Here is a 16,181-nt window from a genome sequence, read left to right as displayed (position 1 = left end):
GGACTGCAGCAGCTCAAGAAAGTTGCTCAGCACTCCCTTCTCAAGGAAAATGAAGGTCTGGCAAAACATGTCTGTCTTGCCAGTGATAACCACATACCAAAAATGAATTAAAATATTGAATTGCTCTCTCCAGTATATTTACATTCTTTCAATTAAGAATATTAATGGCTAATATTCATTGTGTAAATCAGTGGAAAGATTGAAAAGAGTAGAAGTTAAAGCAATGTAAATCAGTGATTAAAGAATGACAGACCAAGATTTAATTGCTTAAAGAGCCTAATATGGAGCAAAGACCGAGGGAAAATAACACGGAAATTGTGTGATGAACCTTTGTTGTAATAGAGTGAGAAAGTGGGAAGAAGGAGACCTTGTGATAGAAATAATTTCCAGTTGGATGTAACCGTGGACGTCACATAAATGTTAGCTGGAACAGGACTGAAAGTACAACAGGCCTTGACCTCAGGGTAACTAGTATGATTGCAAGAGAGAATAATATTTATAAAGAAATAGATGAGCAAAGGAGAAAGATACATGTGGTGAAGGAGGACTCTTCAGATTCGAAGAAGTTTTTCTTGAATACGATCCAGAAATGTGGCTATTAGAAAGTTGGAATCGGTTTCAAGGGTTTAAAATATCACCTTAATTTGGCTATTAGTTATTTTTCTGCAAAGTCTTACCCTTCATTCTCATAGATAATCTTCGTTATTATCCAAGGGATGACGAACAATAGCGGTAACACTGAAAGACAAACAAAAAGTTTTTTTTAACATCATACCAGATTTACTTACTAAGTTACGTTAAGACTAACTGATCAAAGTAAGAAGATTCAGATGAAAAGCAATCAAGTTTTTGATTATTCCCTTCAGCAGATTTATCAAGATTTATGTAGGACTGGAGAACTAAAGCAAAAGCTCCCTGATACTGTAAATGCCAGATGAACTTCTGGGAGAGCAGAAACCACTCATGGGGTAGAGCTGCATCAAGTTGTTACTTCAATTTACCAATGTGTAAGTGGGATTATAGCCTCTCCACTGGACCTTTGCAAGTAGGTTATCTTCCACCCTATACAAGCTGCAGAGAAATGCTTGGCCACTGACAGGCAAGCATAGTTTTGTAATGCTGGGTTCCCTCCAGCTGTATGAGTTAAAGCAGGGCTTCCCAAACTTTATGCTATGGAGCCTTACAACTAACTGAAGGGTCCGTGGACCCCAGTCTGGGAACCCCTCAGTTAAAGGGAAACCCATACAACCGAAACAAAAAGACAAAATTCTGGAAAAACTCAGCATGTCAGGCAGCAAATAAGGAAGGAGTAAACAGACAACATATTAAATATGGAAATCGTTGTCTGAAGTAGGAAAGAGAGGTGCAAGTTGGTTTTCAGTAGAAAAAAAGGCAATATCTGTGATAGAGTGAGTCAAAATAGCTTAAAGGGGCCATTACCAGTACATTAACCTTTGTGGTTTGATTAATGAATCATTAATGGTAAGACACAAAACGCTGGAGGAACTCAATGTGTCAGGTAGCATCTATGGAGAGGAATAAAGAATCAACATTTCAGCCGAGACCCTTCATCAATGGTAAGGTGCTGGGACCTGCCTGGCAAGCGAGACTTTTACAACTAGGAAGAGAAAAACTGAGCTGATGTGAGATGAAAGTGGAATATGTTGGAAAAATAAGCAACTCAGACGGCAACTACGGAAAGAAAAACTGTGAACTTTTCAGGTGAAACACCCTTCAGCAGACATGAGAGAGAAATAAATTACCATTGGTAGCAGAAAAATGTGGATGAAACAAATGGAATTTTGATGTTAATAAAGGCCTGTGGCATATGGAGTTGGATTAAGCTGCTTGGCTGTGTAATTCATTACATGATGTGGTTTTGGCCCACCGAAGATATGGGCAGCAGGCAAACTTTCCACATGTGGGAAATAGGAAAGCATATACAAGCAGAAATCTCTCTCTCTCTCTCTCTCTCTCTCTCTCTCTCTCTCTCTCTCTCTGTCTCTCTCTCTCTCTCTCTCTCTCTCTGTCTCTGTCTCTGTCTCTGTCTCTGTCTCTGTCTCTGTCTCTGTCTCTGTCTCTGTCTCTCTCTCTCTGTCTCTGTCTCTCTCTCTGTCTCTCTCTCTCTCTCTCTCTCTCTCTCTCTCTCTCTCTCTCTCTCTCTCTCTCTCTCTCTCGTAACTGGAAGCTCAGGGTTATTCCTGAAGGCTGATGTTGTTTTCACACAATTGACACACACTTCTGCAGTATGCAACAGAACACTCTGCTTGTTTGGGAAGCTATTGATCACCATAACTTTGCTTCACTGTAACCTTGTTTCTCGCCTAATACCACATGGCCTTTGTGAAGGCCCTGCTTGGTGTGTTGCATGTGCTGTAACCACAGTACAGGAACTACAGACTGTCTATCCTGCGCCTTTTTCTGCTCTTGCACAACAGTGGTCGGCAACAAGTCGACCTACCGTTAGGAAAATGATGCATGAAAACTGTTGTTGGCCTCCACCTCTGCTTTACTGGAAGTAGAAACCTGCTGCAGTAGCCACTGTTTGAAATGTTAATAGTCCCTTGTACTAGTTCCAAATTAGAGCCTGCATTCCTGGCTCTATATTCTCATAAGCTTCTTTTGCACATAGTCCATCAGTCCAAACAGTGCATCAAGTATTTCGTTATGCGTCTGTGTTCACATTTCCATCTGTCACAGACATCAGTGACAGGGGTCGTAAAAGGGCAGCATGCTCATGCAGCTAACAGAGGCACTGCCTCACACTGTCAACGCCCGGGTTTCAATCCCGACCCTAGCTGCTATCTATATGGAATTTTCACACTGGTAATTATCCTAGCACTAGCTGTCACCGAAGGCAGTATATGAAGAGCAGTCCAAGCATTAATGTTAATTTCTTGTAGCAACGGTCCTTGCTGTGGGCTGAATCACTGCAGGGAAAAAAACATCAGCAGCCAGCTTCTGTCACTATGTCAGCTTTGGGCGGCGTTCTGACACTCCTGATACAGAGGACCTGCCTCCCCCTCTCTACCTCATCCACAGGCCAATGAAGTCATTACCAGAAAATCAGAAATGGTTCTCCATCCCTTCAAGTCATTCCAAGCAGCATGTGGCTGGATGGGGAAGCTTAGGGCTGGAGGCCTGACACCAGTTAACACAGAAACATGTGGAGAGACGCTAATAAGCAAAACCTGAATGGTTTCCATAAAAAGATTGGGCTGACCTCTCTTAGGACCAATCCATTTACTGTACATGGACAGCTAAATTTCAAAATGTCAAGACGGTTTATAGAAGTTGCTTTTTCTTCAGATAACAAATCTCCAGCAACTTAATAACATTTGAAACCTTTGACTTCTACAACAGCTACATTTCTCTCTCATCCTCCAATGAATAGCTCCAGTGTAGAGTCCAGCATTATGATTTAGGCATCATTCTTATGTCAGATGTCTGAAATGCAGAGTGGGTTATGTCAGAGAAGGATCTGATGGAAGTAGGTCATAGGACAAAACAAATACTTGGAGCTGCTGGAAATCCAAAATATGAGTAGAAAACGCTAGAAATACTCTGGAAATAAGGCAGCAGCAGCAGGACTCTGGAAAAAGGTTATCAGTCTGAAACAATGTTTCTGTTTCTTTGTTAACAGATGCTGATTGACCTGCTGATCATTACAAGCCTTATATTGTATGTCTTTATTATAGGGCTAGAATGAAGGTGGGGGTTAGATTCTTCAAAGTGAATTGAAAAAGGGAGAAGTTGTGTAATAAAAGCGCAGGACTACATGCAAAAGTCAAGTGTAGTGATACTCCAAACAACACGTGAACGAGTAGGAAACGGGCTTAGGCGGAAACGGGCGAGGAAGGTTTGGCATTCATTTTCTGTTGTTATTTGAGGAGAGGGGCAGTATGAGTGTGAGGGCAGTTTGCTGTTCTCGGTGTCGGATGTGGGAGGCCCTGGAGTCTACAAGCCTTCCGGACGTCTACACCTGCGCCAAGTGCATCGAGATGCAGCTCCTAAGGGACTGCGTTACGGAACTGGAGCTGCAGCTCGATGACCTTCGTCTGGTCAGGGAGAGTGAGGAGGTGATAGAGAGGAGTTTCAGGCAGGTGGTCACGCCGGGGCCACGGGAGGCAGACAAGTGGGTCACGGTTAGGAGGGAGAAGGGGAAAAGTCAGGTAATAGGGAGTACCCCGGTGGCTGTGCCCCTTAACAACAGGTACTCCTGTTTGAGTACTGTTGGGGGGGACAGCTTACCCGGGGGAAGCGACAGTGGCCGTGCCTCCGGCACAGAGTCCGGCCCTGTAGCTTAGAAGGGTAGGGCAAGGAAGAGGAGGGCAGTTGTGATAGGGGACTCGATAGCAAGGGGGTCAGATAGGCGATTCTGTGGACGCAGTCTAGAGACCCGGATGGTAGTTTGCCTCCCTGGTGCCAAGGTCCGGGATATTTCTGATCGTGTCCAAGATATCCTGAAGTGGGAGGGTGAGGAGCCAGAGGTCGTGGTACATATAGGTACCAATGACATAGGTAGGAAAAGGGATGAGGTCCTGAAAGGAGAATATAGGGAGCTAGGAAGGGAGTTGAGAAAAAGGACCGCAAAGGTAGTAATCTCGGGATTACTGCCTGTGCCACGCGACAGTGAGAGTAGGAATGCGATGAGGTGGAGGATAAATGCGTGGCTGAAGGTTTGGAGCAGGGGGCAGGGATTCAAGTTTTTGGATCATTGGGACCTCTTTTGGCGCAGGCGTGACCTGTACAAAAAGGACGGGTTGCACTTGAATCCTAGGGGGACCAATATCCTGGCAGGGAGATTAGCAAGGGCTACTGAGGTGACTTTAAACTAGAATGGTTGGGGGGTGGGAATCAAATTAAAGAGGCTAGGCGTGAGGAGGTTAGTTCACTACAGGGGGATGGGAACCAGTGCAGAGAGGCAGAGGGGTGTAAAGTGAGGGTAGAAACAAAAAGTACTAAGGAGAAAAGTAAAAGTGGCAGGCTGACAAATCCAGGGCAAGCATTAAAAAGGGCCACTTTCCAGCATAATTGTATAAGGGCTAAGTGAGTTGTAAAAGAGCGCCTGAAGGCTTTGTGTGTCAATGCAAGGAGCATTCGTAATAAGGTGGATGAATTGAAAGTGCAGATTGTTGTTAATGATTATGATATAGTTGGGATCACAGAGACATGGCTCCAGGGTGACCAGGGATGGGAGCTCAACGTTCAGGGATATTCAATATTCAGGAGGGATAGACATGAAGGAAGGGGAGGTGGGGTGGCGTTGCTGGTTAAAGAAGAGATTAACGTAATAGAAAGGAAGGACATAAGCCGGGAAGATGTGGAATCAATATGGGTAGAGCTGCGTAACACTAAGGGGCAGAAGACGCTGGTGGGAGTTGTGTACAGGCCACCTAACAGTAGTAGTGAGGTCGGAGATGGTATTAAACAGGAAATTAGAAATGTGTGCAATAAAGGAACAGCAGTTATAATGGGTGACTTCAATCTACATGTAGATTGGGTGAACCAAATTGGTAAAGGTGCTGAGGAAGAGGATTTCTTGGAATGTATGCGGGATGGTTTTTTGAACCAACATGTCGAGGAACCAACTAGAGAGCAGGCTATTCTGGACTGGGTTTTGAGCAATGAGGAAGGGTTAATTAGCAATCTTGTCGTGAGAGGCCCCTTGGGTAAGAGTGACCATAATATGGTGGAATTCTTCATTAAGATGGAGAGTGACATAGTTCATTCAGAAACAAAGGTTCTGAACTTAAAGAGGGGTAACTTTGAAGGTATGAGATGTGAATTAGCTAAGATAGACTGGCAAATGACACTTAAAGGATTGACGGTGGATATGCAATGGCAAGCATTTAAAGGTTGCATGGATGAACTACAACAATTGTTCATCCCAGTTTGGCAAAAGAATAAATCAAGGAAGGTAGTGCATCTGTGGCTGACAAGAGAAATTAGGGATAGTATCAATTCCAAAGAAGAAGCATACAAATTAGCCAGAGAAAGTGGCTCACCTGAGGACTGGGAGAAATTCAGAGTTCAGCAGAGGAGGACAAAGGGCTTAATTAGGAAGGGGAAAAAAGATAATGAGAGAAAACTGACAGGAAACATAAAAATGGACTGTAAAAGCTTTTATAGATATGTAAAAAGGAAAAGACTGGTAAAGACAAATGTAGGTCCCCTGCAGACAGAAACAGGTGAATTGATTATGGGGAGCAAGGACATGGCAGACCAATTGAATAATTACTTTGGTTCTGTCTTCACTAAGGAGGACATAAATAATCTTCCAGAAATAGTAGGGGACAGAGGGTCCAGTGAGATGGAGGAACTGAGCGAAATACATGTTAGTAGGGAAGTGGTGTTAGGTAAATTGAAGGGATTGAAGGCAGATAAATCCCCAGGGCCAGATGGTCTGCATCCTAGAGTGCTTAAGGAAGTAGCCCAAGAAATAGTGGATGCATTAGTGATAATTTTTCAAAACTCGTTAGATTCTGGACTAGTTCCTGAGGATTGGAGGGTGGCTAATGTAACTCCACTTTTTAAAAAAGGAGGGAGAGAGAAACCGGGGAATTATAGACCGGTTAGCCTAACGTCGGTGGTGGGGAAACTGCTGGAGTCAGTTATCAAGGATGTGATAACAGCACATTTGGAAAGCGGTGAAATGATCGGACAAAGTCAGCATGGATTTGTGAAAGGAAAATCATGTCTGATGAATCTCATAGAATTTTTTGAGGATGTAACTAGTAGAGTGGATAGGGGAGAACTAGTGGATGTGGTATATTTGGATTTTCAGAAGGCTATTGACAAGGTCCCACACAGGAGATTAGTGTGCAAACTTAAAGCACACGGTATTGGGGGTAAGGTATTGGTGTGGGTGGAGAGTTGGTTAGCAGACAGGAAGCAAAGAGTGGGAATAAACAGGACCTTTTCAGAATGGCAGGCGGTGACTAGTGGGGTACCGCAAGGCTCAGTGCTGGGACCCCAGTTGTTTACAATATATATTAATGACTTGGATGAGGGAATTAAATGCAACATCTCCAAGTTTGTGGATGACACAAAGCTGGGTGGCAGTGTTAGCTGTGAGGAGGATGCTAAGAGGATGCAGGGTGACTTGGATAGGTTGGGTGAGTGGGCAAATTCATGGCAGATGCAATTTAGTGTGGATAAATGTGAAGTTATCCACTTTGGTGGCAAAAATAGGAAAACAGATTATTATCTGAATGGTGGCCGATTAGGAAAAGGGGAGGTGCAACGAGACCTGGGTGTCATTATACACCAGTCATTGAAAGTGGGCATGCAGGTATAGCAGGCGGTGAAAAAGGCGAATGGTATGCTGGCATTTATAGCGAGAGGATTCAAGTACAGGAGCAGGGAGGTACTACTGCAGTTGTACAAGGCCTTGGTGAGACCACACCTGGAGTATTGTTAGCAGTTTTGGTCCCCTAATCTGAGGAAAGACATCCTTGCCATAGAGGGAGTACAAAGAAGGTTCACCAGGTTGATTCCTGGGATGGCAGGACTTTCATATGAAGAAAGACTGGATGAACTGGGCTTGTACTCGTTGGAATTTAGAAGATTGAGGGGGGATCTGATTGAAACGTATAAGATCCTAAAGGGATTGGACAGGCTAGATGCAGGAAGATTGTTCCCGATGTTGGGGCAGTCCAGAACGAGGGGCCACAGTTTGAGGATAGAGGGGAAGCTTTTAGGACCGAGATTAGGAAAAACTTCTTCACACAGAGAGTGGTGAATCTGTGGAATTCTCTGTCACAGGAAACAGTTGAGGCCAGTTCATTGGCTATATTTAAGAGGGAGTTAGATATGGCCCTTGCGGCTACGGGGGTCAGGGGGTATGGAGGGAAGGCTGGGGCGGGGTTCTGAATTGGATGATCAGCCATGATCATAATAAATGGCGGTGCAGGCTTGAAGGGCCGAATGGCCTACTCCTGCACCTATTTTCTATGTTTCTATGTTTCTATGAAACCTGGCATATATACTTGGACAAACAACAGGAATTCTGCAGATGCTGGAAATTCAAGCAACACACATCAAAGTTGCTGGTGAACGCAGCAGGCCAGGCAGCATCTGTAGGAAGAGGTGCAGTCGACGTTTCAGGCCGAGACCCTTCGTCAGGACTAACTGAAGGAAGAGTCCAGTTAGTCCTGACGAAGGGTCTCGGCCTGAAATGTCGACTGCTCCTCTTCCTACAGATGCTGCCTGGCCTGCTGTGTTCACCAGCAACTTCGATATATACTTGGAGATGATTCTTGAGTTAACAAAGGCAAAGTTGAAAGAAAGCTTCTGCCTTCATAGCACTATTTATTGAACTATCTGTTGAAAAGTCTTATGAATTTTGTGTATCTGATGCCACACCCCATGATGTTGCTTCAAGGAAGCTTTTCATTGCATCTGTACATACAGTTGAGCATCTGACAATAAACTCGACTTTCACTTAGAACACTGGGGACCAGATGTAAATTTTACTCTGTGTTAAGGTCAGCCTGCATCTCTCTCAAGTTGCTTATGTTTACAGAACTCTCCATCTTGAAGTATGGTTAGTCCACCATTAAAGCACTGTTATTAAGTTTAGCCTTTTGTAAATCATCAGGTTAATAAAAATCTGTGAAGATAAAAAAAAGCTGCCGTTGGGTAATATACCTCATCTGATTACCAGGGCTATCTGCCTGCACATGGTTAATGATCTTCTGAATTGGAGCTTTGCTGACCTCAGGCGAGCAGAGATAAGGTGGGTGCCAGGTAGCATTGCAGCAACGACACGCGGTAACTGAACAAACGTGTATCAGCTACTTGAAAAGCATATCAAAACCGCTGAGAGACTGAGTGAGGGAATTAACACTGTGCAACGCCCTTCCAAATAACTGAGCTTCAAGCTGAAAAACGTAAGTATAATCCTTTATTATGAAAGCAGAAAAGATAAGCGGCAAAGACAAACAATCAAAAGTAACGATAGCAAAATTAGTGATATAAGGGTAACAAGAGAAGTTAGCGAAATTAGACTAATTAATGGTCAACAAAAGTATACATCCCCTGCTCAGTCTATCTCTAACTAAACGAGCGGCACAAGGGGTGAACACATGACTATACTCATTTATTTCTACCACGCTCCAACCTATGGAACAAATACTCGTAAACCTTAATAAAAATAAGCAACACAAAATACAGACAGCAGATAGATACATGGCTCCTACATCACAGCTCCTCAGTATTACATTATAATAATTACACCTACATACTAAAAAAATAAGAGATATGCAAACTTCTTAACATTTATGCAAATGGCTTCTTTCTTCATCAAGCCAAGTCATGTAACAGTCTTCTAGGCCAGAGGTTATCAGCACAGCCCTGTACAGAGAGATCTTTACCACCACTCTCTGTCCAGTCAGTAAGCCATGTCAAAGTCGTGAATTCAAACGACCAAAGTAAGGGAAGCTTCTAGAGCTGTAGCTCCTCAAACCTCTGCCTTCTGTAAAAGACAGATCTTGGTTACAGGCCTGTCCAGTCAGCTAGTCTTCGTCTTGATGAGCACATCTGCACAAATACCCTTCTGTCTGGAAAGACTTGAATGATTCTTCCCATGATCTACGAACTGGTGAAATATTGAGTTGTCAACTAAAGGCCTAATGTCTCCTGGGAGAAAATTGACTATTTCCTATAACTATGTTAAGTACTCCTCGACTCAGAGTTTCCAAAGAAGTTTGACATGAATTGAACCAGCTTCCATATATGACAAGCATAGATGGATGGCGAGGTTTTCAGAAGCAACAGATGGTTGGGTGTTAGTGCTTCCAAGTCATTGGGATCAGAGGATGTCTTAATGGTTGGACGGCCATTGATAATAGCCTCTACTATGCAAAGGACTACGTGGAAGCCCTCTTCGTCAAGATCCTGTACCTTCATGGTGGAATTAAGGACCTTTCATACAAACCTGATCAATCTCTCCCATGTTATGAGACAGCTAGGGGGTTAAAAATCCACTAAATTCCTATTTGAAGAAGCACATCACTATCTGAGAATGGTTCCACTTCTCAATGGCTTCTCTCAATTCATGTTCAGGTCCAACAAAGTTTGTCGCATATCAGAGAGTGGTTCACGAACCGGTCCTCATCTTGCTATAAATCACAGAAGCACATTAACAAAGGGATCTGTGTCCAATGAAGATACCACTTCAATGTGACAGCTCATATAGCCAGACAGGTAAATATGATGCCATACCTCTTCATTGTACTCCTCCTGCTCTTTACCTCAAAAGGTCCAAAGTAGTCCACTACTACATGTGTAAACGAAGGCTCATCTGGAGAGACCTTGTCCAAAGACAAGCTGCCATGTGCTGGTATCCTAGAGCTGCATGCAACAAACACATACTTAGGATTCGTATAACTGTATTAGCACTGGGAATCCAGCATTTTTGGCAAAACCTGGATAACGTGGTTAAAGACACCATGTCCACCCTCGTGATGTACATGTCTCAGAATGATGTCTCAGATATGGAAATCCTTTGCCAGTATAACAGGATGTTTAGAGTCTTAGGCATAGCTGTCCTACTAAGCTGTCCACCAACTCACAAGACACCATCTTCAAGCCCTGGGTTGAGCTTGAAAATATGGCTGTTCTGTTTCAAACTTTCTCCCCACTGCAAACTTGAGAATTTGTCTGAAAATTTCTTTCTCTGACAAAATCCGATGATCTCAATTTCAGCCTTTCAGAGCTCCTTCATGGAGACAATCCTGGCTGATATGACTTTTAGCCCTTTCAATCTCTCTCCAAAATATACTTATACAGTATTGTTCTTCATCTGTCAGACTAAGCAAGAGCTATGCTCAATTACTTCCTCTTCTGTCTGAAAAACAAGAGTAGGTTCTTAAATCCAATAATCCAGGTCATTGTCTTCCCCAAATGGGTCCAAGATGAGAAGTGATGTTGCCTTATCCATCTCCTCCTCAATCTGCATGGCATTCTTTGTAATACTCCACTTGATGATCAGATCATATAACAGGAGTTCTTCAGAACAATCAAGATTAACAGGCCATTCCCTTTCAGGCTGAAGAAGATATTGAGGCCCTGACACCCAAGTTTCATTCTTCAGGAATACTTTCACCTTCAATCCTCTTGAAGCCACATCTGCCAGGTTGCTTGAAGTGTTTACATACCTTCCACTGAGATGCCTGTGTGACCTTAAGAATTTCTGAAACTCTGTTTGCAATGAAGGTTCAGAACCTGTAAGTTTCATTCTTAATATATTTCACCACAGAAGTACTATCGGTCCGAAAAACTGAGTCATGAATCTGCATGTGCAACTCCTTCCTCCACAATGTGTCCATATGGCTTGCCATCGTAGCAGCAGTGAGCTCGATACAATGGATGGAAACTGACCTTAATAGAACTACCAAAGATTTTCCCATGATAGAAGCACTGTGCACCTAAGAGTACATGTTGTGCAACAACAGGAAGGTCACTGCTCCATAGCCATCTTTGCTTGTATCTGAAATTGTTCTAACTGCGCAGCAGTAGCTTCTCCAAAATCCAGGGGTTTCAAACATTTAACATCTTTGTAGGTTACCAATAGGCAGAGTTCTTCCAACAAGTTTTGGGATGTATGGGGTGTCCAGGGAGGAGTAGCAGCTCTGGTGTGGGAGCCTGTTGTGTCCATTCCAAGGCAGCTCGCTCACCTTTGTACCCCTTGGATCCTCAGCTCTTACCTGTGGCTCCAAGTAGCTGGTTGTATACAAGAAAGAGCCTTTTGCATGTAGGTAGATGCAATTTTCTGTTTATTACAAAAATGTTCTTGTAGTAAAGACTTAGCCTTGACACATCCTTTCTTAGTGTCAACATGCCATAAGACCATAAGATATAGGAGAAGAATTAGCCCTTTTGGGCTATTGGGTCTGCTCCACCACTTCATCATTGCTGATCAATTTTCCCTCTCTGTCCCAATCTCCTGCGTTCCACCTACAATCCCCCACCCACCATATCACTTCATTCCTGAATGAATCAGTAATCTATTGACCACTGTCTTAAATATCCATAAAAACCTTGAGTTCCACAGTTGCCTGTGGCAATGAATTCCACAGATCCACCACTCTCTAGTTCAAAAATTCCTCCTCATCTCCCTTCTAAAAGGATGCCCTTTTAATCTGATTCTGTGTCCTCTAGTCTAAGACTCTCCCACCATAGGCGATATCCATTCCACATCCACTATATTAAGGCCTTTTGCCATTCGATAGGTTTCAATTAAGTCACCACTTATTCTTCTGAATGCTAGTGAATGCAGTCCCAGAGCCATCAAATGGTCTTCATATGACAAGCAGTTCAATCCTGGACTCATTTTTGTGAAATTTCCTTTGAACTCTCTCCAGTTTCAGCACATCCTTTCTAAGACAAAGGGCCTAAAACTGTTCACAACACTTCAAGTGAGGCCTCACCAGTGCTTTATAGACACTCATCATTACATCCTTGCTTTTAAATCCTAGTCCTCTTGAAAGGAATGCTAACATCACATTTGCCTTCCTTACCACAGACTCAGCCTGCAAAAATTAACCTTTAGGGAATCCTGCATAAGGACTTCCAAGTCCCCTTGCACCTCCAATTTTTTGTTCTTCCTTTCCATTTACAAAATAGTCAACCCTTTCATTTCTTCTACCAAAGTGCATGACCAAACACTTCCCAACACTATACTCCATCTGCTGCTTCTTTGCCCATTCTCCTAATCTATCCAAGTCCTTTTGTAGCCTCTTTACTTCCTCAAAACTACATGCCCCTCCACTTTTAAGAGTGACCTGCTCGAACATCTTAACACTTGTCACACCAAGCCCTTAGCGCATTAACTTTGACCACCTGTGCAACAACCACTTCCTGCAACTTAATCTGCTCCTTCTTTTTCTGTAGCAGTTCCTCTTTCTCTTCCAGTGAATGTTTGTCCTTCAATAATCATTGACATGTCATTAATGCCGTCAGGTCAGCCTCTGTTTTCATGCATGCAGAGGAGGTAGTTAACAGAAAAAATTTACCTCCTGCAGCAGAGCTTCGAGTTCTGACATTTTGACACACTGTCACTCAGTTCCATATCTGGTACATGTGTAGTCGAAGCATGCTTTGGAATTTGAGAAATATTGTCTTTTGGAAGGTGATGCACATATTCACTTATTGCAGCAACATGACCTTCAATATAACATGCTTGGACCAACCATTGTTTCACATTCTCTTTGAATGCATTGCTATAGTTATCAATGGTGGAGAACCATTCATTCTGTTTTTCCTGTTCATCCTTGGGAAGTAAAGAAATCAGTATTTGATATTGATTAGCAACAGCTTCACAGAGAGTAGTCAAATTCTCAAGATGAGATTGCACTTGTAAGACATTTTCCTTATTTTCCAAGAGATCCTTAATTGATGGTAATAAGCCTTCAATTTTGTTTACATTTGTTTTATATTCTTTTGAAAACTTTCAATTCTATTCAGCAAAGCTTTGGCAGTGAGTTTAATTTCTCTTTTGCCAGCCCCAACTGCAGGTTTGCTGGCAAGAGTTCCATGCTTTGATTCACTCATGTTACTTTCTCCTTGATGCACAACTTGCAATTAACTCCATGTTCACCCACAGCACATTTTCAAATAGCACAGGCGATATTCTGTTCAATAACTATAGGCAAAAAATAAACTGACCACGCATTCACAGTGCTTAAATCAGACAAAACAAAAAGTGTATAATTCAAATGTGGACTACTGGGACAATATTTGAGCACTTCAATAGAACAAAACAATGACTCCCCAGCAAGCACTACATGATTGAGCAATGGTCCCCAATGGTCAGTCAGTGCTGACCATTCAAAAATATGTTCAAACCACAAATAGGGTACATGAGTCAACAAAAGGTTGCAGATAACCCAACCACAAGCAGCTCCTGTTGACAACGTGCTGGCTTTTCAGTGTTGTAATTGCAATTTCAGCAATAGGTCTGAGGCAATCCTTTGCTGTAAACTGGTGTTCATTGAATATAACTACTTTTGTTGACAAAATGTAGCGGCTACTTGAAAAACATAGTAAAACCGCTGAGAGACTGAGCGAGGGAGGTAACACTGTGTGACACTCTTCCAAATAACTGAGCTCCAAGTTGAAATCAGTATATATGATCCTTTATTACGAAACCAGAAAAGCTGAGTGACAAAGCCAAACAAACAAAAATTGCAATAACTAAATTAGTGATATTAACATAATTTACAGAATTAGTGACATAAGCATAATAAGCAAAGTCAGCAAAAGGAGAATAATTAACAGTAACAAAAAATATTCATCCCCTGCCCAGTCTATCTCTAACTAAACTAGTGGTACAAAGGGTGTACACCTGACTATACTCATTTACTTCTATCACGCTCCAACCCACGTAACAGATTACCCTAACCCATAATAAAAATGTGTAACACAAAAGACATTACAGTCCTGCAAAATGCAAGTGGAAAACAGAAAAAACATTAAAGTCTTTTGCTTATCTTTCTACACCCAATAGTAAATGTAAAATGCATAATATTTATGAATCTTTTAATATGATCAAAACAAAAACCAGACCAGATTTCAGTCTGCCAAAAACCAGTTCTGAGTCCTTGTGAACTTCAGCACTAAATTATGAAGGATCTCTGTTATATTTTGCAATTGTCATGGTCCTGATTGGGGTCCCTTTAAATTTAGCTTGCTTATGTTACGATCTGGACCATTGATTCCATGTTTTTCCATGTCCCTCAACTTTGGTGATTAGAGGCAATTAACACTCGGCTGAACCGGTAGTTTATAGTCTCCGGTTTTCAGCCGTTTGGTGCGAGAGCGTCTGCAAAGTCATCTAAGGTATGGTGTGCCGATGTCATCTGGCCGGAGCAAACTTAGTCTCTGTCGAAGCGAGAGCCAGTAATTCGCCTCTCCTCACCGGAGCAAACCTGCCCAGTTACCTCGCCGAAGCGAGCCTGCAAAGTTTCCTCACCGAGGTGGGTCTGTCAGTTAACCTGTCGGAGGGAATCAAGAACCGCTGTCTACTGTTCCCAGGTTGAGTCGAGAGCTCGCCACTACCCGAAGGCTTCAAGTCAAGTCCTGGCTCCGACGGCATTCAAATTCCTAGTCAAGTCCTGGCCCTGGCGGCATTCAAGCACCAAGTCAAGTCCTGTCCCATGGTGGCTTCTGGTGGCTTCCCAGTTCTGAGTCAAGTTCTGGCCCTGGCGGTCTGTGATTCCTGTCCTACCCCCTTGTCTGAATCCCTTCTCTGCTCCTCTCAGTTCTAGCCCTCGTCTGCAGCCCCCGCCTGCACTTCAGTCTAGTTCCATCACCGGAGCTAGATAGGTACTGTCTGGTGTTCATTCGTGTTGGTCTTGTCTTGTCTTGTCCTTGCCCCCATGGGGTAAGTCAGGCCGTCTTGCTGTTGCTCCACGGGGGGTCATGTCTTGTCTTGTCTGGTCCTCGCCTCCGTGGGGGTAAGTCTGGTCGTCTTGCCATTGCCCCGTGGGGAGTCATGTCTTGTCTTGTTTTGTTCTCGCTTCCGTGGGGTAGGTCAGGCCGTCTTGCCGTTGCCCCACGGGGGGGTCATGTTTGTCTTGTCTTGTCCTCGCCTCTGTGGGGTAAGTCAGGCCGTCTTGCTGTTGCCTCGCGGAGGGTCATGAGTCCCGGCCCTATGTACTGTACCCAAGGAGGGGTCCCGGCTCTCTGTTCTGTGTGTGAGTCTCGGCCCTATATCCTGTACCCAAGGAGGGGTCCTGACTCTGTGTTCTGTGTATGTGTCCATGGTTCCATGTACCTGCTGTCCAGAGACCGAGGCTCTGTTTTCCATGTTCATCCTCTCCCTAGCTCATGTCATGTCCAAGCCTGCTTCTGGGGTCTGAGCCCGAGGCGAGACCCAGGTACTGGGTCCTTTCCCAGTCTCTGGCTCGGAGTCCATGCCCTAGCCTCTTCATGTCTCCTCTAGTTCTGGGAGCCGATTCCGAATCCAAGCCCAGACCCTTGGTCCCAGCCTAGTCGTAGTCCTGAGTCCTTGTCCAGTTCGCTATTTCCTGCTCCTGCCTTGCTCTCCTGGTATCGAACAATAAAGTAAATCTAAGTAACCTCACAAGATGTGTTTTGCATTTGGGTCCACCCTTGCTCTCAAAGCCCCCCGCTTGTGTGACAGTAATTCCAAAACATAGAACTAATTAAAAGAA

General features: G+C 43.6%; 1 protein-coding gene across 1 annotated transcript in view; it reads right to left on the bottom strand.

Moving 5' to 3' along the window:
- Window positions 1-16,181, bottom strand: part of glp2r (glucagon-like peptide 2 receptor) — a 116,389-nt gene that overhangs the window by 39,405 nt on the left and 60,803 nt on the right. Inside the window, exon 8 of the mRNA XM_072242450.1 lies at window positions 678-738. Coding sequence (XP_072098551.1) covers window positions 678-738 — 61 coding nt within the window. The remainder of the gene's footprint in view (window positions 1-677; window positions 739-16,181) is intronic.

The sequence above is a fragment of the Mobula birostris genome, chromosome 24 (genome assembly GCF_030028105.1).
Source record: "Mobula birostris isolate sMobBir1 chromosome 24, sMobBir1.hap1, whole genome shotgun sequence".
NCBI lineage: Eukaryota > Metazoa > Chordata > Chondrichthyes > Myliobatiformes > Myliobatidae > Mobula > Mobula birostris.
The sequence above is the reverse complement of the archived record's forward strand: the minus strand, read 5'-3'. Positions and strand labels throughout refer to the sequence as shown.